Here is a 24679-nt window from a genome sequence, read left to right on the forward strand (position 1 = left end):
TACCCATCTCTGGAGCCCATTTTTATTGTCATTATAACCTGTCAATTCTTTCATTTAACCTTTTCTGTTTCTAGATGGTAGTGTTAGACATTCCCTTAGCATTTGATGTTGGGTAAAGTCTCTGTGTAGTCCTGAGTGCCTTTATTCATCATGTTGGTCTCACTTCCTGGCGCTCTCATAGACAAGAGAGGTAAAGCAGGGTTTCCAAGATCTCAAAGTAAGTGACTGACTGCGAATCTCTTTCTAGGACTGACCCCTGGTCTCCTGTCATCTTATTCCATGTTAAGAACAGGAGAAAGAGGATTTATCCCCACAGCCTTGAGGAATCCAAGAGGCTGAGCTGTATCTAAATATTCATTAGATTCAAGCTTTTGGGGGTGGGGGACATTTTTAGCACTTGTTTTCCTTTTAACAGCCTCATCTATCCTTTATTTGATCAGTTTTCTATCTTAATATCATAGATACTTAGTTTAGTGATCTGGTTTTTTCTCTAATACCATCTAGAAAGGTGAATTTGGATAACTCAGTGTCTCACAGCAAGCTAATGACTAGCAGAACTGACCAGAACCAAGACCCCCTGGACTCCTACTCTAGCCACCCTCCCTCCGCACCATGGCTTCACCTCTCCATGCCTCCACCAGTCACATCTGTTTAGAGAAGAGATACTCAGTGCTCCCTCTTTCAAGAGTACACCCAGTTTCGTGCAAAAGAATGTATAAGAGATCACCAAAGCCTTGCAAAGGATTCTAAGATGGTTTAAGAATCCCTAACTACTGGCCCCTGTTGGACCCTGTGACATTTACCTTTGCTCTTTTCTGATTTCCTAAATCTCTGGTGTGGTTTTTCAGTATGCTAGTATAAGAAAAGCAGCAATGCATATCAGAGTGTTACCTAATATTTGTTTAAAGCTTGAGACTTTTAAGATAACATTTTAAATTTTTTTTATGAAGATGAAACATGTATAGTAATTGAACACATCATATGGTATACAAGTTGATGAACTCTTACGCATTCATATACCTGTGTGCCCACCACCCAAAAGGCTCCCCAGGGCTTCCTCAGTCAGAGCCCTTCTATCCCCCAAGTAACCAGTACTCACTTCTGTCACTTGAGAAGAGTTTTGCCTGTTCTTGACTTTCGTATCATTGGAATCATGCCTAATGGTTCACTGATGTTGTAATTACTCATTCTGTATTATAACTATGTAGTATCCCTTTTAACGATTATACTGCTATTTATTCATTGATTACCTTGATCATGGGCATTTGATTATTTCCAAACTTTAGAAATCATGAATAAAGATATGCTAGATATTCTTATATATTGCTTGGTGGTTGTATATTAGGTATATTCCAAATAATTAGAACATAAAACTTAAACTGCCACAAAGAATTTTGCTCTTTATTTCTTCTGAGGTTCACCACAACACCATAAGATAAATAGGGTGAACAGTAGTATTTCCTTTTTATTTTTGAAGAAAATTAGTTATGAAGTGGTCCCAAAGTTTTCAAGTGCTCCTGAAGGGCCGAGATTATGGTTGTGTTCTACACACCAGGGTGGAAGATTTTTCTGATGCAGTCTATTGCCATTATTGCATAAAATAAGCTACATATGACATTAATGAAACCTAAATTTATGGCATTTTAGGCAAACTTGTTCATTTTGATGCTTTTTTATACATCTGGGGTCACCTGATAGTGTTGGAATCAGCCTGATGGAAGCCAGGTGTTTTTAATTTGGGCGTTGGTAGGGGTCTGAGCACAAGCTGATAGTTAGAGGTTATTGATTCCATTTCTCTGCTTGTAGCCAGGATTACATTTTCAGTACACAATGAATAAAAGTAGTAGTTTATTCATCTCATAAAGATCTCTAGGTAAGAGGCTCTTTGTGGCAACACCACGTGGATGATGGCTGAGGAATGGGGAGTGTGTCACACAAGTGTCCTTTCTATTTATTCTCTCCTTTCTCAGCATTCTGCAGAGGAAAAGGACAGGAGAAAAGAAGAAACTTGACTCCTACCCTTTTCTGCTGCATTCAGAGAATGGTTTCTTTTATTGAGAAAGCAAACCAGTCCTTGAATTCTCTGCTCTGTCTATAGCTTCCTCTAGCTTCCCTGTCACTGCTTAGCCTGGAAATTACTTGCCATTAAAAACTCTGATGAGGAAGAGCGCTGTGTATAAGAGATCAGCCTTGCCCAGGGCCTTGGGAACATAATGGATGGCAGCTCAGCTTTTAGCCATAATTTGCTATGCAGAAATGTGAGGCAGATCTGTCAGGGAAATCAGCTGCAGATGTTTATCACTTGATGGAAATGAAAGGGTTTTTATGCTGCTTCTCCTCTCTTCCTAGGAAGTTGGCTTATCCTCAGACATGTGCCATTGTGTTTGATTATATATACCATGGTCACACTGTGCAGACAGGCCTATCTTAATTTATCCTTTAATTTCACTCTAAAAGAGGGTTTTCAGGTGAGGAAGGAATGGGAATTGTAACTTTTAGAGGCTGAATGCCAAAAAACATCAAGAATTTTCTATATTCATCTGTAAGTACCTATAATGTTTCAGTTTACTAATGTAAAAGATGTAGTGGACTGTTGTGCAACTGAGCGCATGGAGTTTGTCATTTGTTTTGGATATGCTAGTTCTTTGGTCCCACAGAAGGCTATGACAGGACACAGCTCTGCCTTTTACTCTGTTCACCCTATGTGTTCAACGTGGTTTTTTTTTTTTTTTTTGTACTGAGTATTGAGCCCAGGTCCTCATTCATGCTAGACATCTGCTCTACCATTGAGCTACACATCCCCAGCCCTCACCCTAACTGGATGAGACTTATTCATTAGCCATATATTTCTAATATAGGGAAAACCATGCAATGGTTGATTACAATGAGTAGGGAAAGCAAGATACAATTTTTAATAGTGACAATAATCAGGAGAACTATAAAGATTAATTTGGAAACCATGTGCAATAAATGTATGAATTTCTTATTGATCTATACTTGGTTCTCAGATATCTCTATTAATAATCACCCACAATAAATTGAATTAATGATACAGCAGCTGCATTACATTTCTCTTCCAGACTGTCTGCCCCCATTGCAAGGATTTTCTGAGTGTCATAGCATTGATTCCCAGTCCTTCACATAGTTTAGTTTAGGGTCAACAAAAGACTATGGAAAAAAGTCCATATGTGTCCTTAAAAGAATTAATCTCTCAGTCAAAATGAAGGTTCATGAATAGTGAAGCAAAAAAGTCCAGGGGAGAGGTCAAGTCAACCTGGCCACATCTGTGTCAAGGCAATGCCCAACTATGTAGAAACAGCCTTTGCTGTTACCATTATGTTAATTGTGTGTGAGTTTCTATGCTTCAGAAATGGAAAGATGGGCAGAGCTTGCTTCCTGAGATTTGCTGCATGCAACCTAATTAGTGAATGACTTTGATTTATAATTTGTTAAAAGAGATATAGTTTATTTATAGGTCTTGGGTTTCAGAGACCTTTATCATGTCCAGTGTACCATAACAATAACAGGAATGTATAGGAAAAGCAGTTCTTGCCCTTTTTTCATGTTGATAACATGTATAACAACATTTACCTGAGTGGAGGCAGCTGCAGGAAAGCAGCATTAAGCCAAAAGGCTCCAACACAAGTGTGCTCCACTGCACTCTGGCTGACTTAGGGAATGCTGACAGAGAGACATAGTGTACCTTTCATTACCCCCTTTAAAATGCTCATTCCTGTAGGCTGGTCTGTGCTCCCAGGTAAAGGTCACATTCTCAGGATAGATAGGCATTGGTAGAACTTGGCTCTTGGAGGCAGTTGCCACATGCATGAAGTTTGAAAAGACACCCTACCATTATGTCTTGGAGGGACAGGATAGAAAAAAGATATTCAAATGATTTTTTAGGGCACTCACAACTTTTTAAAATTCTCAGTATCATCCTTTGATCCTTACAGACCTGGCTTTAGGGCCTTTGCGTTTCTGTGTCTGCCTTTGAGAAGTTCCAGGTCTAAAACACTGATGCCAAACAGAAGTTTTCTCATCCATTTTTTATCTGCCTGTTTTCTGACAATGTCTAGCAAATGGAAGGACTTCCATAAAAGGGATTAAGCAGCCTCTCAAGTTCACTCATTTTTTTTATTTGAGTCAAGACACACTGTTTGGGGGTGCTTAATTTCTTAATCTTATCTTGCCAGCTTACTTGTGGAAACAGATGTGAAATATCAAGTGAGGTATTTGTGTCCATCATGCTGATATGGGACCCTCCCCAGATTCACCATCCTGATAAGCCCTGACAAATCCTCCCTCTTCATTAGACCTTTCTCTACTAACTAGTTAGTATGGACTCTTAAACCTCAAAATTGGTGCTCTTGTCCAGAGCCAAAGGAAGAATATGCCAAGATATGTGTGTGTGTGTGTGTGTGTGTGTGTGTGTGTGTGTGTGTGTTTTGGTTGTTGTTGTTGTTTGTTTGATTTTTAAAGACCATTTGCAATGGGACTTTACTAAGCAAGCCTTCCTTAGGTTTGCCTGTGGAATGTTAGCAAACTGTTCGCTTCATCAAAAGAGGCAAAAATGTCACTGTAGTAACATGACTGATTTTCTATTCACAGTTTCTGGCCCCCAAAGAAAAACCACATGAAGACAAAGCAGCCATGTTTGAAGAAGGTGGTGATGTAGATGATTTGGTAAGCGCTTTCAATATATACCAGGTGTTCTAAAGAATGAAATTGAGCTGTAAATTCAGCCACAAAAGCTGCTTGTCATAGACTTGTTTCTTATTTGTGTTTTAATTTCTAATATATCAGAAGTTCTCTACACTGTTATTTATTGCCATTATAAATTTAATCAGATAGGTGATTTCATAATGGAAATTCCTATGTTCTGTGATTTCAACTACATTGTTCATTCAAATTAATTCTCTTCTTTGAAGGGCTAGAACAAGCTGGGGAGGCTATTTTCTTAGTAGCAAAATGTTATAATTTACTGAAATTGCTCTTAACCAAAAATAAGTAATACAACATGCAATTTGTGTGGGTTGACAAATAAGAACAGCCTTTAAGAAACCTACTTCTTAAATGTTCTCAATTAACTTAACATAAACAAAATAGACTAATAGGCCTTTGAGGATTACTGCACCTCATTACACCATGCTGTGGATACCTGGAAAACTGTATAAATATTGGAATTTACATCCATCTTTCAGGTTTAGAAACTTCTTCTCTTTAAACCTCACACAATAACTGTCCAGCAAAAGCTGCACACTTTGCTTTCATCCTTTTTGTGAGAAGGTCTTAATACTGAAATGAGGAGTGATTTGGTATTTAATTCCTAAAGTAGTTAGTAGTGAATAAGTGTGCAAGTCCATGTGTGTCTAACCAATGTAGTTTTCTTTTTTTTTAATTTTTATTATTAGTTGTTCAAAACATTACATAGCTCTTGACATATCATATTTCATACATTTGATTCAAGTGGGTTATGAACTCCCATTTTTACCCTGCATACAGATTGCAGAATCACATAGTTTTCATTAAACTCTGTTTTGCCAGAGCATCAGTGACAGGTCTTTGGGGATGGAGGTGGGGGCAAGGATTGAATCCAGGGGTGCTTAATCACTGAGCCACATCCCCAGCCCATTTTTATTTTTATTTTGAGACAGGGTCTCAATGAGTTGCTTAGGGCCTCGCTAAGTTGCTGAGGCTGGCTCTGAACTTGTGATCCTCCTGCCTTAGTCTTCCAAGCCACTGGGATGACAGGCAGACAGGCATGCAGCACACGTCCAGCCTGGTTCCCTTCTTAATATGTCATTTTTGTTTACAGCTGGACATGATGTAGGTCATGGATGTTTGGGGAATCTAAGAGAGCTGCCATCTTCATAGTGCTGGAGACTCTAAACACAGCAACCTGGAAGCCATTCAGGGGAACCCGAAGCTGTGGAGATCATTTCAACAGGTTACTTGGAAGTGAATTCCCCTCCATCTCTATGCATACATGTTGTAAGAGATAATTTAGACCTTATGCAAAGTTTATAAAGAGGCATTCTTACTTTTTGTTTGGCATATTATTTCTTTTGTGATTTATTCTTCTTAGTCTATTACACACATACTTTGAAGTTTCAGGAAAATAGATTCTTCCAGACCTGGTATATTGGTGAGGATTACTCATGAAATGATTAGCATCTCCTCTGGAACCAGGGCATGATCACTGGTGAGTCCCACTTCTTTCCAGTCTGCTCCTCCAGTAACAGTCATGATGTGCTGATTGAGCAATGATGTTTGCTCCCTACCAGCAAGTGCTGAGATAGGAAAATCACAGGGAAGGACTGACCCATTTCTCTTTTTAGTTAAGCCTTTTTAATCACCACATTACTTTGGCTCTGTGAATAGGCAGTTTTCCATAAGCAAGGTGGGAAGGGAACATAGTTTCCTTGAATTAGCATCTTAAACTAGAAAATGGTGGTGTTCTCATGAAGAAAAGGCCTACTTTTGGCCCAACCTCTATCATATCAGTGAACCTTGGGGGAAGGAAAAAAAAAAAAAAAAACACTAAGAAATTCACAGCCAGGAGTTAGGTTATCATCCCATTCATTGTTCTCTACTTATGGGTGTCAAACAGAGAAGGTTTTGTTGTATAAAAACACTTTATTTTCTCAATCTCTCCCATTTCTACTTAAGTCAACTTTCATTTTCTCTTGATAATATTTCCTTTCCTGAAACAAGAAAATATGAAAGAAAAAGGAATGCCATTCCTTCCTGACATTCTTACTCCTCCTTCTTTGGTATCATGAACTTCTTTTTTTTTTTTTAATTTTTTATTGGTTGTTCAAAACATTACAAAGCTCTTGACATATCATATTTCATACATTAGATTCAAGTGGGTTATGAACTCCCATTTTTACCCCAATTACAGATTGCAGAATCACATCAGTTACACATCCACATTTTTACATGATGCCATATTAGTGACTGCTGTATTCTGCTACCTTTACTATCCTCTATTATCCCCCCTCCCCTCCCCTCCCATCTTCTCTCTCTACCCCATCTACTACAATTCATTTCTCTCCTTGTTTTTTTCCCCATTCCCCTCACAACCTCTTATGTGTAATTTTGTGTAACAGTGAGGGTCTCCTTCCATTTCCATGCAATTTCCCTTTTCTCTCCCTTTCCCTCCCACCTCATATCATGAACTTCTTGAAGCCCAATCACCAGTGTCTTAAGTACCTCAATTAAATGGTCATGGATAGACTTCATTTTGAAAATGCATTGTTAAAGGCATAAATGACTCATTCCTCTGTGGATCACTACTAATTAACTAATTGTCCATAAATACACACACACATACATACATACATAACATCTTCAGTGCTGTGCTGAGAATTAAAGCCCCTTTGTTCATTGATTGAAAATGGATCTCCAAGATGGAATGTCATTCATTCTACTGAGGAGAAGGAGTATCTCTAGGACCATCCCCTTGTGATACTCTGCACACTTGAGTCAAACTTGATGTATAGATGTCCATCTGAAGCTACCCCAGTGAGGATGATGACATATGGATAGCTAAAACCTAAAGGATGTTTGTGATTTGGACAAAACTGAAGCATTCTTGAATCACAGAGAGTGAAAACTTAATCTCTAAATTTACATTCTCATCAGATTCTCCTGGCAGTATGAATCTGCTCAGTAAGTATGGCCCCTAAGCACCTTCTGTCTTTGGCAGTGTGGGGAATTACCTCTTGGAAACATCAGTTCTTCTGTCAAACCAGGAAAAGTGTGAATCAAGTTAGTCCTTTAGATCTTCTAATGTTTTTTGGTTGAGATTGTATGCAATAGGAAGAAAGGAGTTTTTATAGGCTAAGGAGAGACAGGACTAAATTAGCCATGTAATTTCCAAATCCTTTTCCTACAGTTACAATATATGTGCTGTGCAGACTTCATCATAGTACACCGATAGGAGTAGGAACCTTGTGTTTTAGATGAACACATCAAGGTCCCTTTTCCCTGACATGAGCTTGCAGACCTACAGAACTTCTACATGTTCTGCTGACATCTTAAGAGCCTTGGAGAGCAGCAAGCACTGTGTCCTCATCCATCAGCCACAGGCTAGTCCTCAGAAGCCCAATAGTCTGGCAAATGCTAGGCTTGTGTCTGAATTGGAATCCACTGATTCTAGTCTTTGTCACATAGAAATGTCATTGAAATTTATTGATTTAGGAGGCACAGATAGAAAAAGGCAACTCACCTCCCAGTCTTAATGCAAAAATGCCCCTCCCCACTGCATTTCCTAATGCCCCTAAGGATATGAGCTGCCTCCTATTAAGAACCACTGTTTTGCTGTGCTCCATTGCACATACCTATAGTTCCAGCCACTCAGAAGACTGAGGCTAAAGAATCACTTGAGCCTATGAGTTCAAGATCTAGACAACACTGTGAGACCCCATCTCTATTTAAAAAAGAGAAAAATGAAAAAAAAAAACCTACTATTTAAATGCTGGATTTTAATCCTTCGCTAATTAAAGTTAAAATTTAGATCTTAGAAAAATCTTCAGAAAACCATGTTGGGGTTTGGGAGTTTTCTTTACCAGATCTAGGATGGTTTAAAAAATAAATGGACATAGATCTGTGCTTCTGTCTTGAATGTGTGCTAATGACTGCCTTTGCAGCAATTGTGATTCAGGCAATTGTGATTGTGTCTGACCCACTATCTCCCTTGGGCCTCATTTCACATTGTTCTCTAACAGGTAGTCTAGGTTCAGAACACAAGCTACTGGCCCATCAGAGGAGATAGCATTAGGGAACATAATGTGGTTAGAGGAGAGAATACGAGGCTAGCCCAGATTTCAGGCTTGAGTCATGCCTCTTTTGCTTGCTGCGTGTCCTGTGTTAAGATGCTAGACCAAGGGGCTAGGGTTGTGGCTCAGCGGAGAGCACTTGCCTAGCATGTGAGAGGCACTGGATTCCATTCTTAGCACCATGTACAAATAAATAAAAACAAAGTTCTGTCAACAACTAAAAAAAAAAAAAAGAAAAGAAAAAGATGGTGGACCTATCTCCTGCCTCAGAGGATTATTAAGCTGAAGCAGGCCTATGAAAGTGCTCTATAAACTCTAAGGTGCTTTCCACAAATTAGGTGGTTTTATGAATACTCCAATCGGAAGGCATGGGCAGGATGTATGGAATATTTTAATGCCTTGAGTATTCCAATGCTAATTTCCCTTATTACCTATTGCTATTGGACTTAGGTTTTCTTATCTACTTATTAAATAAAAGAGAACCTATCGGTGTGTTCAGAGGTACTAGGTTAGGATTCAGGGCAGGTTCTGATGGTTTTGACAGGGTGACCATACATTCCTGCTTACCAGGAAATTGTCCTGGCATGGTTGATATGCTCTCTTTCACTCTTCAAAAGTGTCCTGGTGTGGATTATAGATTGTATGGTCTATAAAACCCTGTGTGTCGATCATATTATAAATATCACAACAGAGCCCAAGGAATGGCTCAATGCTTGCCTTTATTGCCTTGCCCCTCTGCTGGTAACTCTTGAACTAAATATGCAAGGAACAAACAACAAAATGGAAATTATCATACTGCTTTCATATTCACTTGTCTTAAAGTTCTTTGGAGCAGCCAGGTTGCAGCTAATGGTGTAGATTTGTTGTCTGCCTCATACATCCAGACCTTACCACCAACTGGCTACCAACAGAACAAAGGATTCTCACTGGGCCTACTCAGATGGAGTAGGCCTGGCTTTCTTGCCTGGGTGGCAGCATGGAGCAGAAAGTGGAAATACGTATGGTCTTTGACACATGTATACCCTAATGTGGCCCAGGCTCTACTCATATGTATAGTCCTCTCTGTAGCAGGCAGGGGAATAGTAGCAGGGGGTGTGCAGAAGGGGCTACCCCCACCCCATACCTCACCTCTACATAGGCCCATCCACCTATCAGAAGTAGAGTTGCTAACCCCTGTTATTGTGGCTTCCTGAAGTCATTTTGGAATGGGGGAAAAATGCCTCTTTTCTCCATCTAAATGTAACCCAGGACCAGAGACCTGTTTAGAGAGGCATAATAGCAGAGTGCTTCAAAGTGTCACCTGGATGTTAGATACTCCTTTGTTTGTTAACTCTCATTGTCAGTAACACTTAACAGCTGCATGGCCCCAGCAAGTTCCTTAACCTGTGTAAACAACAAATAATGAAATTTCTTGCATTTCATCTGTGGACACGGTGGACTCAGAGAAGACAGTATCTTCTCAAAGGGGATTTGAAGATGACTTTGCAGAAGGTGCATGGATAATGAGAACAGCTGCTGCCTGGATATAGAGGGAGCCACCCAGATATGCCTCAGCTGCAGCTCAGAGCCCAGACCTACCTGCATTTGCACTGCAGCATTGTGGGGCAGGGGGCTACTAACAGGGCTCTGATAGACACACTATGGTATTGGCATGTGTGAGTATCCAGATTTCTATAAGTTACCTTCTTAGCATGCTGGGAATTGTAACCACCCTCTCAAGGTTATTGTTAGGATTAACAGCATATAGTCTATTGGCTAACAGGGATGGAAAATAAATGGGAAATAAAACTTACTTTGCATAGAATTCTCCCCTTAAGAACTGGTGCATTTTTGTTGGGTAAACACTTGGTATTTGGAAAATGGAATGGTGGTATATACAACAAGGAGTGTAGAAAGAAGATGGGACCCTGCGGAGCTGGAAGGAGGAGGTGGTGGCCCTGCTGTTCTGGCTGGTTTCCAACCAGAGTATTGATGAAGGTTATATTATAAATGAGGGCAGGATTGTAGACAAGGAGGTGGGTGAGAAGAGAAGAGTGATGGGACAGCTGCATGGGTAACTGGGGAACAAGGAAGATCAGATGTTCGTGGGCATTCTTTTCTTCATTTGTCCTGAGTATGGTGAAAGTGAATGTCCATCTCCCCACTGAATGTTCAGTGTAACACCCATTTCTTACTAGTGTGTTTGGAGTTGGTTATTGTAGGGGATACATATCAGTACTGTGGACTGTGACTTGTTTCAAGGAGACTAAGGGTAAAAACAGACTGCTCAGGGGGAGTCCATTCATCTCTGAATTGTGTGCATGCCTTGCTTCTAAACCTGAAATCAGACAAATGTAAATGGCTGTGTACTCTCCTGCATAGAGGTTGAAATAGAGAACCCTCCCTGTACTTTCACCTACAGCCAAAATCGAACATCTGTGTGACTCCCCATTTATAATTATGAACAAAAATGTACTCCGTTCTTGAAAGTAACTGCAGGTAACAACTTATCCAGGAAAGCACGAAAGGTAGCATATGAGACATTTGTCTATGCTCAGAACTTTTAAGTTTGCATTCCAAGCTCTTAGTTTGAATTTAAGTGAACTCAATCTGGAGCAGGATGAAATACAATATCTAAGGACTGCATGTATATCACATGGTCACATCACCTTTGCTGTTTATTTCAAGGTTGCTGTGCGTAGTATTAATGCACTGCCCCATCCCACCCTCACATCCCAGCCCCTAGTCTGGTAGTAGTGTTAAGACTCTTGCCTACTGAGGGATCACCTCTGGTGGTTTTGAAAACAGGAAAGGTATTTTCTCTTTCCTTTCTCTGATAGTCTTTCATTCCAGGTAGACATAGCCCTGCCCAGAGACAGAGGAACAGACATAGTAAATCCCTGGCAAATCTAGGCATATATATAATGTATGCATGACTTTCTCTCTGCTCTAGTAAGGGTAAAGGTTGAAAAACATGCTTTATTTCTTATCAGTTTGTATTGATAGATGTTGGCCAATGGAGTGGGTATGAGAGTCTGAGATTCCTGAAGCCAGATGGTATAATACCCTAGCCCCACCCGATATGTCTGAGAAGGGTTGGAGGAAGCCAGCAGAAAGTTTCCTAAGTGTATCCTGTCTTTTCTGCAGCCTTAGCAACACTTAAGAACCATCTTTGGGGCTGGGGATGTGGCTCAAGCGGTAGCGCGCTCGCCTGCCATGCGTGCGGCCTGGGTTCGATCCTCAGCACCACATACCAACAAAGATGTTGTATCTGCCGAGAACTAAAAAATAAATATTGGAAAAAAAAAAAAAAAAGAACCATCTTTGTCAACACTGAATTCCTGTGACCTGAGTCCCAATGTTTGCCATGAGATGAAGTGGTTTGCCGCCACTTCTAGGTGAGAATGGACCCTTATTAGAGAAAATTGGAGTCTGTTCTGGGCCTGATAAAAAGCTGAGGAATGAGATCTATGCAAAGTCATAAAAATACCAGTCCACTCCTGACTTTTTTTTACATTTTCATCAAATGGACAGAACTGAGACAGGCAGAGTCTTCCCCCATTTTTGTCTGAAGGAGGCAGGGAAAAGACATAGGACAAAGGGGCCTCTGGCTGCTGCTAGGAACACTCCATTTGTAGGTCTTCTAAAGTTCATGAGGAACTGAGTATGGTGGCACACCCTGTAATCCCAGCTACTCAGGAGGCTGAGGCAGTAAGATCACAAGTTTAAGGCAAGCCTTAGCAACTTGTCAAGGCTAATAAAAATGGCTGGGCATGTAGCACTCCTGACTTCAATCCCCATTACCAAATAAAAGTTGGGGGGTTTTGTTTGTTTGTTTGTTTTTGCATACCAGGGATTGAACTCAAGGGCACTTGATCACTAAGGCACATCCCTACCCTATTTAGTATTTTTATCTAGAGACAGGGTCTTGCTCAGTTGCTTAGTGACTTGCTTTTGCTGAAGCTAGCTTTGAACTCACAATTCTCCTGCCTCAGCCTCCTGAGCCTCTGGGATTACAGACGTGTACCACTGTGCCCAGCCAAATAAGAGGTTTTTTTTGAAAAATTAAAAAGCTGCTGGGAGGCGAAGGACTTTAAAAAGACACAAAAGCTAGAGTTCTAGATGTTCTTCAAAGTGGTCTTGGTAGGCAATGCCCTTGTTTTAGTCTTCCTTTTAAAGCAAACCATATGCCTTGTTTTGATCATTATTCACAAGGTTTGAACAGAGGTAGGTGACTTTTTGCTGTTTTCAAACATCAAATACATTCTCAAAAGTTAGAGACTACTACATATAACTAAAGGATTTATCATAAACTCCAAAGATAATTTGAAAGAAACTTTTGCTCATTTTGGTACAAATGACCTTAGTTTCCATTTCAAAGGAATCCTGTTCTCTAGCAGCAGGAGGTTTGCTAGGGCTTGTGTTTATTTAAAAAGATCTGTGGACTCTTCTCCCTAGATAAAGACTCATATTTTATTATCTCTCCTCATCACCACCCCCCATCACTTGACACAGGCAAATAAGCAGTGTGAGGACAGCATGATCTTTGGAAAATTCAGAACCCGGATACTTCTGGCAGTCCATTTCACAGAATCCTTTTAGTGTAATTTCTTTTTTTTTTTTTTTTTTTTAAGAGAGAGTGAGAGAGGAGAGAGAGAGAGAGAGAGTTTTTAATATTTATTTTTTAGTTCTCTGCGGACACAACATCTTTGTTGGTATATGGTGCTGAGGATCCAACCCGGGCCGCACGCATGCCAGGCGAGCGCGCTACCGCTGAGCCACATCCCCAGCCCCTTAGTGTAATTTCTTCAAATCCACAATACCATTAATTATGCTAAGGAAAAAAGCTGACAACCATTTTAATTTGCATCCTGATTTTTTAAATGATAAAGTAGCACAAAATATGTTCTTAGAAGGGATGAAGTAAAGTTTCCTAGCTCTTACTGGTCTTGCTGATAACATGGCACAGTGGGGCACATGTGAACTTTGCAATAAGATCTATCAAAAGTTTTTTGGCTATGACTAATAGAATTGCAAACCAATGTTGGCTTAAATGTAAGGCATATTTCTTGTTTAATAATGCCTTATTTCTAAACATTGTAAGAAGTCTGGCCTAGGCAGCTGGTGATGATTCCATGGCCCAGTAAGGTGGAGACTTGGCAGTTTGTTTGACCCTTCCGTCATCTTGTTCTCTTTCGAAAAAGGAAAGAATGTAGATAGGGCAGCACCAGCTGTGGCTGGAAGAATAGCAGTCCTACCAGTGGTCCTGATTTAACAGATTTTGGGGGGCAGCAGTTTGTCATGCCCAATCTTGCTGCGAGGGAGGATGGGAAAGTGAAAAGACCAATATTTATTCTAGTTAAGGGAGAAGTGAAGCAAGGTGGATACTGGATTAGCCAGCTGATGGCTTGACAGCCAATTGTTCATATATTATGTGTCTTGGTCAGTTTTGTGCTGCTCGAACAGAACACCCAAGAGTGGGTAATTTATAAGGAAGAGATTTATTTATAACAGCTCTAGAGCCTCAGAAGTCCAAAGCAGAGGAACCTGCTTATGGTTAGGGCTTTTTGGAGACATCCATGGCAAAATGTGGAAGAGGAAGGGAGGGAGGGAAGGAGACTGAACTCATGCTTTTATCAGAGAGAAGAAAAAAGGAGCTAACTCTTGTCAGAAACCAGATCTCTCATAACTATCCTACTCATGAGATAACAGAATTAATGCACTCTGAGGGCAGAGTTCTCATGACCTGATTACCTTTCAAAGCCCCACCTCTCCATACTGTTGCATTGAGAATTCAGTTCCCAACACACAAACGTTGGGGGACATATTCAAACCACAGTACTTTGTAAACTCAGAAGTGATGTCAACCTTCTAGATGCCAGTTCTGCAGCATATATAGTAATTGTGAGGTTTGTTTGAGGTTTACAGTCTGTTCATTGAAGTAACACTTCCCATGTAGTGCGCCAGTATCAGAAACTTCAGTCTCTCCCAACCCTCCTGCTCCACCTGTCTTTTCCTCACATCTTGTGTCATTGCCAGAGATTCTGCAGAAATGGAGCTGGAATAATTCCCACCATCTGTTGTAAGGCACAGGCCTCCCTGAAGGAACCAGAGAAGGCATACCAGGTCCCTTCTACACATTTTTAGCTGTCCCTATACCAGAATTTAGGTGAATGCTTTGAGAAGGTGGAGCTGTTCCTTCCACCCATCACCAGGGGCCTCCAGCTGGCCTATCTGTGGCAACTGTGGGACCTTAGGGGAAGGGAGGAGTATAGACACGGAATTTTAGTTCTTTAATCCAGAGCATCAGAGTTACTTGTTGATTTCACAATACTTTTTCCATTTCTGTTCTTTTCCTATTAGTCTGCTTTTTATAGTGCCACCACATATGACTATGAGACCAACCTGGTCAAATTCTACCTGCTGTAGCTCAGATATGGTTTGTTCCCCTGCAGTCATGTGGCAGCTTAATTCCCACTGCAAGGTGTTAAGAAAATGGAAACTTACTGGTATGTGGAGGTGGAACCTTCAGGAAGTGATTAGGATTAGATAATATAACGGTAGAGCTGCCATGGCTGAGTCCTGGCAGCCTTGTAATAACAAGGGAGACCAGACATACACACTCACATATTCCCTGTCTCACTACGTGATGCTCTGTGTCAACTCAGGACTCTGCCGACAAGAAGACCGTGACCAGATGCAGCCCCTAGACTTTGTGTATCCAAAACCAAAGCAAACCTCTTTATAAAGTAGGCTGCCTCAGGTGTTTCATTATACTATTGGAAAGCATACTGATAACACTGCCTGTAGCATATCTTGGCTGTGTGACCTTGGCCAAGTTACTCAATCATTCTTTTTTTTTTTTTTTTTTTTTTGTTTTTATTTTTTTTTTATTTTTTATTTTTTTTTTTTTTTATTTTTTTTTTTTATTGTTGGTCATTCAAAACATTACATAGTTCCTCATACATCATATTTCACAGTTTGATTCAAATGAGTTATGAACTCCCAATTTTATCCCGTATACAGATTGCTGTATCACATCAGTTACCCTTCCATTGATTGACATATTGCCTTTCTAGTGTCTGATGTATTCTGCTGTCTGTATTATTCTCTACTATCCCCCCTCCCCTCCCCTCCCCTCCCCTTTTCTCTCTCTACCCCTTCTACTGTAAATCACTTCTTCCATTTGAATTATCTTGTCTTACCCCTCCTTTCCTCTTATATGTCATTTTGTATAACCCTGAGGATCGCCTTCCATTTCCATGCGATTCCCCTTCTCGTTTCCTTTCCCTCCCACCTCTCAACCCTGTTAATGAAAATCTTCGTCTCAAGCTCTTCGTCCCTACCCTGTCCTTGTTTCCTCCCCTTATATCAGAGGAGTCATTTGGTATTTGTTTTTTAAAGATTGACTAGCTTCACTTAGCATAATCTGCTCTAATGCCATCCATTTCCCTCCAAATTCTATGATTTTATCATTTTTAAATGCAGAGTAATACTCCATTGTGTATAAATGCCACATTTTTTTAATCCATTCATCTATTGAAGGGCATCTAGGCTGATTCCACAATCTTGCTATCGTGAATTGTGCTGCTATGAACATCGATGTAGCAGTGTCCCTGTAGCATGCTCTTATTAGGTTACTCAATCATTCTTGACCTCAGTTTCTAGAACTGTCAAATAGGGTTTATGTCAACTTCTAGGACTGCAGGATGAAATGAGGATGAACCACAGAATGCTTGGTAAGTGCAACATAAATTGCTTAGTGAGTTCGCAGTGAATATTTCCCATTGTTATTGGCCTCCCCAAGTCTATATTTAGACTTTTAGTATACAAGTACCTGTCTGACTTTAAAATGCTTTACTCTGCCTTCTAAGAATAGATACCCTAGCCTCATATAGATCAGCCATTAAAAAGCAACACTCAGACAAGCCCAGCGTTTTCTACAACTTGCTCTGGGATCCAGTGCATTTCTCAAATAAGCAATTCATTTTCTTCTACAAAGTGGACAGCTTCCTCTCTGGATGTTGGAAGCAGAAGAATGGGAAGCTTTCTAAGAGAAAAGAACTAAAAGCTTGAGTTCTAGATGGGAGGAGTTTTATGTTTTAAGGCTTGGGATCTTGGTCTGTCAATCACAATGTGTCCATTCAACTGGCTCCTTTGTTTAAAGATTTCCCTCCCCTCTTTCCAACTCCCTGGTCCTGTATCCTCCAATGGTGTTGGGTTAGATGCCTTTTATGAGCCACTTTGATTAGTATCCTGATGAAATCTTTATCACCACACTGCCATCCACGCACTGGCAGAGGGAGGCAGGGGAGGTATGTGGTTCTAATTAATAGCTGGAGCAGAGAGGACATTTGCAGTTTTAATACTGAAGTGTGTAATGAGAGAGTGCACACAGGCATGAAAATGTGCGAGTAGGAAAATACATGTGTATGCATGAACTGAAACCCTCTAGCACACGTCTACACTGTAATTCCACCAAAAAACATGATTCCTGTGCCCAGCACACATGCATACATTCCCTTCCTCAGCCACTGTATTTGTTTCGAAGGGCATCTTCTTACAAGGACATCGGTCACATTGTATTAGGAACCAACCCTACTCCAATGTGATCTTATCTTAACTAAATCTATCGTCAAAGACCCTATTTCTTAATAAGGTCACATTCTAAGGAGGTTGGGACTTCAACATAGCTTTTGCGGGGAAGGCAAGTCAACCCATAATAGCAATGGAGACTGGTTATTATGACTGCAGAGAATAACTGTGGAGCAAAGATCTGCATGGTGTGGTGTATGGGGGGTGGGGGGAGGAAAAGGGGACACACACAACAAGCAGGCCTTCTTTAGGGAACAATAGTACCTGAAACTTGGGGCTAAATGGTTTTAGTCCCTTCCTATAAATATAAGAAGTGTGTATGTTTATGTATTTGGTGTTCTTGCTGTGTGAAATGGTGAACATTTGCCCATCTTATGTGGGTGGAAGAGATCAGACTGCTAACTTGTGAGGAAATAATCTGTCTGCATTTATTGAGAATGTGATTATGAAATAAACTGCAAGTGTCCTGTAAATCTCAGCTGTTATATTGATATGCCTGTGCCTCTGTGTCCTTTTATTCACGAATTCTAGTCTATTATGAAGAAAGAGATCTAGTGGCCAGTGTATTATTGGGTTCTAGTGGTTATGACCCTGACCTTTTATGTTTGTCCTTATGGGTATTATGTGGGCTACAGGGATCTTAACCAGAGTGGCAGAAAGGAATGCCTCTTTTAATAATTCATCTGCCCCACAAGCAGGTCTCTATGCCTACCCATTCCCATTCTATTAAATTCAACTTAATAATCATGTATTGAGCATCTGCTGTATCCAAAACCCTACTGGGCACTCCAGAGGATTTGAGTTTGAAAAACATACATTGTTTGGGAGAAGTTCACAAATAACCAGAATCTACAGTGAGAGAAGGTCATGAAGAAGACTTGAGAAGAGTTTCAGAAGCACTGAAGAGATTAATTTCAGTCTTAATAACTGGGATGCTTTCTGAGCTGGTAGCAGTTAAGACGACTGTGAATGAAACAATAATTTGATTCAGGAGAGAGGGGGAGGCCATTTCAATAGAGGACCCAGCAGATGTCATGACAGGCTCGGGAAAGGGTAAGTGGTGTGATTTACCTGAAGGTGAGGTGCTATGAGAAAGGTTGGATTAGAGAGAGGGTGGGGTGGTTATCATGGGAGAACCCCTGTTTGTAAAAAATAAAGCAGTCAGATGGGCGCATAAGCCAGGTTATGCTGACAGCAGGACACACATAGGATGGGAAGGCTTTGAAGAGGCAGGACACGAGAGCCATGTAGAGGCTGAGGGTCCAAACCAGGGCAGTCTCCAAGGAATGGAGACTCAAGACTGCCTGACAGCTACTCAGGAATGGGAATCCATCTCTCCCTGCAACTCTTGGGTTCTGGGATCCTTGTGGGGGAAGTAGCTCATTGTGAAGAGCATGTGCCCGTAAGTCCCCACAGTGTACCTGTCAGGTTGGGTTAGCTTGTCCCCCAGTCTCTCCTCTCTTTCAGAGCAACTTTCTTGCCCTGCTCACTACTTTGTTGACACCTGGCCCCCTCCTGCCTCAGCCATGTCCCTCTCTGACCTCCCTTTTTTAAGGAAAGTGCTTACAATTTTTCTCTGCCTGTTTTCTGCATCCTCCTCCTGTGAAGTTCTTGCCTCTGTCATCTTTGCCTAGGTCCCTCAGGAAGAGGAAACAAACAAGGCATTATATTCCCAGGGCTGCAGGTGCACTGGCCCCACCCTTGTGCACCAAGAGCATTTACTGAGCACCCTGTACCTTATCCTGGCCAGCTCTGGGCTCCTGTCCCCCAACCCCACACTTTGGGAAAAGTAAGGTAAGAATCACAGAGGCTGGTAATTGGGAAGTTCCAGGCAGGGCTGCAGACCCTTGTGTCACCTAGACTTTGTTGCACCTTGGAATCGCCTGGAAGGCTTTGATGACTCCTGACACCCAGGACACAGGTAGCAGCAGTGTTTAAGATCCCCAGCTGACTCCATGCATATCCAAGTTGTGAACCACATCCTGTTGTTTCTTGGCAATTTGTATATCTAAATGTGTGTGGAGTGAGAATGGCAGAGTCTGTCTAGGTGCTCCTTCCTGTATAGCATGGAGGCATTTGGACTCTGGATCCTTCCTGTGCTTTCCCTTGAAGTTGAACTCTCAAGCCATCTCTTAGTAAGTCAAAGTATCCCACAGGATGACCCCAAGTTCCTGCTTGCCATCTCCTCTCTGAGTTGTACTGTGCAGTAGTACTCCCTCAGCCTGACTTCTCCCACTCTTTATCTCTGAGCCATTTCTTGTTCACTTCCTTGTGCCAAAGAGCACAGAGGCCTGCTAGAGCATATAATTCAAGATCCTACTCAATCTGACATCTCCATCTTTATTCCAGTGAGTTGTGAGTCTCACTGGCAACCCCCGTCAGAGGAAGCACCCTGCACCCTATTTTCTTCCTAGAGTTGATATGGTGAAATCATGTTAACTCCAATAAGGGGTAAGGTTGAGAATACAGAAGAGAAGAGTGGTCTAATGTGTTAGTATAAATGTCTTTTGTAGAAGACTTAAAGCCTTTTCTAAAAAGAACCATCCCCCTCTGACCATTTTAAAAAAGGTACTTAGTCCATTTTGTGCTATTATAGTACCACAGACTGGGTGATTTATAAACAATAAAAGTTTATTTTGCTCACTGTTCAGAGGGCTGGGACATCCAAAGTCTAGTGGTTATATCTGGTGAGGACCTTCTTGCTGCATTATGACATGGTTGAAGTCATCAAATAGTGAGAACACACGAGGGGGACAGGGGCCACTTATCCTCTATGTGTATGTTGGACTCTTACAGTAATGCACCCACTCTCATGAGAATGACAACCTATTCATGAAAGCAGTGTCCCCATGACTTAGCTCTTATCATCTCACCTCATCACTTTTGCTTTGTGGATCAAGTTTCTAACACATGAACTTTGGGGAACACATTCAAGACATGGGGCAAGAGGTGATATAGAAACAGACACAATTTCCATAAATCAAGGCAAGCTTGGCAGCTTTTGTAAGGTGCAAGAGCATGAAGAAGCACCTAGTCATTTACTGAGACTTCATTCAAGTGAGAAGCTCATATTGGGGTCATATTCTGATGTCCCCCAGGCACCTTGTGGACTGCACAAAAAAGAAATGTGGTGCTTCTCTGCCTTCTAAGAGATGTCAGGGTTTGTTCTCCATGTGAGACTTTCACTAGATTCTGACCACAGAGGTAAGCATGAAGCTTGGCCATGACCATAGCCAGTTGGGAACCCAAGTAGCAGCCTTTTTTATGGCCAGGAAAGCACTTAATATCCCCCCAACACAGGGATTCTGGTACTTTGGGCTGAATGGCTCTGCATAGGCCTGAGGCTTTACCTCCTGACTCTGAAGCTACTGACAGGACAGACAGGAATGTCTCCACAGCGAGACTGATGTTAAGTTTTATGCAACAACCTGACTGAGGGATGTCCAGATTGCTGGTTAAGATTATTTCCGGGTGTGTCTGTGAGGATGTTTCTGGAAGAGATTAGCATTTGAATTGGTAAACTAAGTAAAGAAATTCTGCCTTCTAGTATGATGGGCATCATTCAACCCATTAAGGGCCAGGAGAGTACAACAAGTTGGGGGGTGGCGAATTCGTTCTCTCACCTATTGTAGCTACAACATCTATCCTCTCTGGTCCTTGAACATCAGCATTCCTGGTTCTCAGGCCTTAGGAGAATTGCACTGCTGGCTTTCCTGATTCTCCAGCTTACAAATAGCAGAACATGGGATTTCTCAGCCTCCATGATTGTATGAGCCAATTCCAATGAATCTCTTCAGTTTATTAAGTGGGTCCCCAACTCAAAATGGTTCGACTTGCAATTTTTCAACCTTACAATGGTGTGAAAGCAGTGTTTGTTCACTCAAAATGGTGCTTCTCGTGATATTTAGTACAGTACTGACTCAATGCTGGGCAGTGGCCATGAGCCATAGCTCCAAGTCAGCCACATGATCATGGGTACACAGTTGATAATCTACAGTGTGCTGTGTTGCTAAGCTATGATGCTTGACAGGTGTGTTAGTCAGCTTTACATTACATAACAAGATACCTGAAATCACCAACTTAAAAAGAAGAAATGTTTATTTTGGCTTACAGTTTTGAAGGTTTTAATTCATGGTGGTTTGGCCAGTTGCTTTTGGGCTTATGGTAATGCAAAACATTTTAGCAGAGTGTGGTGGGAAAAGCTGCTCACCTCATGATGGCCCGGAAGCAAAGAAAGAAGGGAATGGAGTTCCAGTATCCCTTTTAAGGTCACACCCTTAGTGACCCAATCCCTGCCACTAGGACTTACCTCTTAAAGGTTCTACCACCTTCCAATAGCACCACAGACTGATGACCAAGCCTTTAACACATGGATCTTTAGGGAACACTAATCCAAACCATAGCATAGGCTATTAAATGCATTTTCAGTTTGATATTTTCAACTTATGATGGGTTTATCAAAGTATGACTCCATTCTAAGTCAAAGAGCATCTGTCAAGTACACCTGCGTGTATGTGCTCATGTCCTACTGGTTCTGTTTTTCTGGAGAACCTTGACATGCAGAGATGGAAAATGGGGAGTTCACTGCCTGAATCCAGGGTCAAGAAAAGAGGGTGAAACCCTCTTTCAAATCCCAACGCTCCCTGCTTTTGGGAGAAAGAAAATCCTCCTTTATGTAAATGTTTCCCTGTTCTTAGAGAATTTAAGGATGTGGTCCTCACCACCTGCCTCTACTTTACAGGTGAACTTTCCTAGGGAAGGAGACTCTGCAGGGAATATAAAAGAGGGAGAAGCAATGGGATCAACTATGGAGAGCTTCCTCTCTCTGGCATGGATCTCTCTAGGATCCAGCAGAAATGATGATCTGGAAGATGCTCCGATTAATTGCTTTCAGGCCCTGAGATGGCACCTCCATAGCCAGTCATGGTTTTAATTAATCATGCCAGCAGATGGGCTGTCATGAGCCCCAGCAGCCAAGGTAATGAACTCATTTATTATCAGGCTCCATCAGGGGAGGCCATTTAGGCTTTTGGGAAAAGAAGAGATTCTCCTGATGCCAGAGCCCAGGATCTGTGCAGTCTGGGGGAGATCTGATTTCTGAACTTCTAGTCTTGAAAAGGGAAGGGTGGTGTGGAATCAGATTGTGGCTCAGATTGGAGGAAGAAGCCTCCTCACCACCACCACTCCTTTTCAGTGCTGGATATTGAACCCAAGGCCTTGCTCAGGTTAGATAGGTGATCTACCACTGAGCTACACCCATAGCCCTTAGAGGAAGATGTCTTGATACATGGTCCTTATAGGATGCTGGAAATGCCCTGGCTTATTGGTACTCCTTGCACCCACCTGACTAATGAAGTTAAGGTGACACAGGGTAAGCCATGGCATGTATTCTAAAGCAGGAACCTGTTAGGATGCTTTGACCTACCAATTTTCAGGCCAAGGTTCATGCCTTATGGATGAATTTCTGGATTTTGTGTTCTTGGGTTGTCTAGTTTGTTCTCCTCAATGCCAGCATAGTGCTATAAATGTTGAATTAGTGAAGGAACAGATGAACAAATACATCGTTGTAAAGTATACAACATGGAAGCTATACCTATAAATCAACAGCTTTTTATTGAGCCCAATTTGGGTCTGATAGCCTAAACTGTGCCTGGAACAGGACCCTGGATCTTTTCATAGATGAAGTTCTTGTATTGGGGATTGCATGTACCTCTAACAGCACTGGGACTGACAGGACATGTAATGAGCATGGTCACTCAAATATGAGGCAGGCTACAGAATAGCCACAGAGGGTCATGGTTAGCAGGGACTGTGAGAATATTCATTCCAGTTCTCTCTTTGACTGAGGAGGAGTCTGAGGACGAGCAGGGAGAAAAGCTTGCCTAAGGCAATTCAGCTGATCCACGGCACAGAGCAGCCTGGGGCCCAGATGTCAGTCTTCTCAGCCCCTGTCCCTTTCATGTCTGCAGGCTGCCGGAAACCACAACCACAACCTGCCCTCTGGATCACTCCAAGTATCCTCTCGTGTCCACCTGGCCTTGTCCCTACCGTGCCAATTCAATCCTGCTTTTTAGTTGGCATTTGAGTTTTCTTCTATAGAGCATTATGCTACTTTTCTTCTTTCACAGTTTGTGGGGAGGAGGGCACTTTTGCACAGTAACCCATCTCTTGCTGCAGCCTGAGTCACAAGGGTATAATGGATATAGAGCCAGACTGCCCACTTGACATGTGTCCATGCAAGGAGAAGCCCTGGGCCTCCTCGTTGTGAAAAGCTTGGTGATGATGCTGTTCTCTGTGGGACACATTCCCCTATTTATTGAGCAATGGACAGGGACCATTTTGTTGGGCTTATTTCCTGGTGCTATATCATCATGAATATTTACTTTTGCTGAAAAGTAGTACACTAACTTAATCCCTACTATGAAATCAGAAAGGAGTCTTTCTCAGAGTTAGCATTCTGTGGCAATAGTACCAAGAAAGAAATCGAGTGCCAATTTTCCGAGATGTTGTAGCTCCAATAGCTTAAGTAGGAGTGGGTGACCTGTTGAAAATTTGGTTTACCTGTTTTCCAAGTTGATAGCAATATTTACACTGTGCCAGGAACCCAAACAAGAACCTTATAAATCTTAGTATTCCCATTTGGGGAAATGAGACATGGGGAGACCAGGCAACTTTTCCAAGTTATGCAAATAGTGAGAGATGAAAGCCAGATTGAGTTCAGACAGTCAGGTTTGTAAGTCTGTGCTCCTAACCATTTTACTACCTGGTCTCCTTAGGAAGACACTGTAATGTTTCTCCAGCCCCCATCAAAAGTAAAATGACCCCCTGGTGTTTTTAAGTTTTGCCTACTCAGAAGCACACACACACACACTTAGACTGTGTTGAAGAATAGAGTCAACACTTAATGTTCCAAAGGTATTGATAGCCATGTAGAAATATGAACTTAATGTTATCAGATTTTTAAAATTTTTTGAGAGAAACCATAATTTCAGATTTTTTAATGTGAAGTATTTTGGTTTGAACAATCTAAATGATGTGGACATTTTAAATTTGCTCTGCTGTGACTTAAAGAACCCACTGAGGGAGGGTGTATCCTGTGTGGCGTTACCTGCAGTCAACTTCAGTGTGAACTAGCTGGTTCAGATGGGCAATGCCCAGTTCCACATGGCCCTGTCTGGCCCACAGGGTACTTGATTGTAGAGCCAGGCAAATCTTCTTTAGGGCTCTGTAAGTCCCAGAGACAATATTGACCCCAAAAATGTTAAACTGAATTCCAACTTATTACCTTATGGGTGGCTTTAATCTAATTTGAGAGAATCTGA

At 41.5% G+C, this 24679-nt stretch overlaps 1 protein-coding gene across 1 annotated transcript in view; it reads left to right on the forward strand.

The window, feature by feature from the left end:
- Xrcc5 (X-ray repair cross complementing 5) overlaps positions 1-6045 on the forward strand; it is an 88024-nt gene extending 81979 nt beyond the window's left edge. The window contains exons 20-21 of the mRNA XM_026402366.2: positions 4609-4683; positions 5816-6045. Of these exons, the coding sequence (XP_026258151.2) occupies positions 4609-4683; positions 5816-5830 (90 nt within the window). The 3' untranslated portion in view covers positions 5831-6045. The remainder of the gene's footprint in view (positions 1-4608; positions 4684-5815) is intronic.
- Positions 6046-24679: the final 18634 nt, after the last annotated feature.

Source organism: Urocitellus parryii, chromosome 1 (assembly GCF_045843805.1).
Source record: "Urocitellus parryii isolate mUroPar1 chromosome 1, mUroPar1.hap1, whole genome shotgun sequence".
NCBI classification, from domain to species: domain Eukaryota; kingdom Metazoa; phylum Chordata; class Mammalia; order Rodentia; family Sciuridae; genus Urocitellus; species Urocitellus parryii.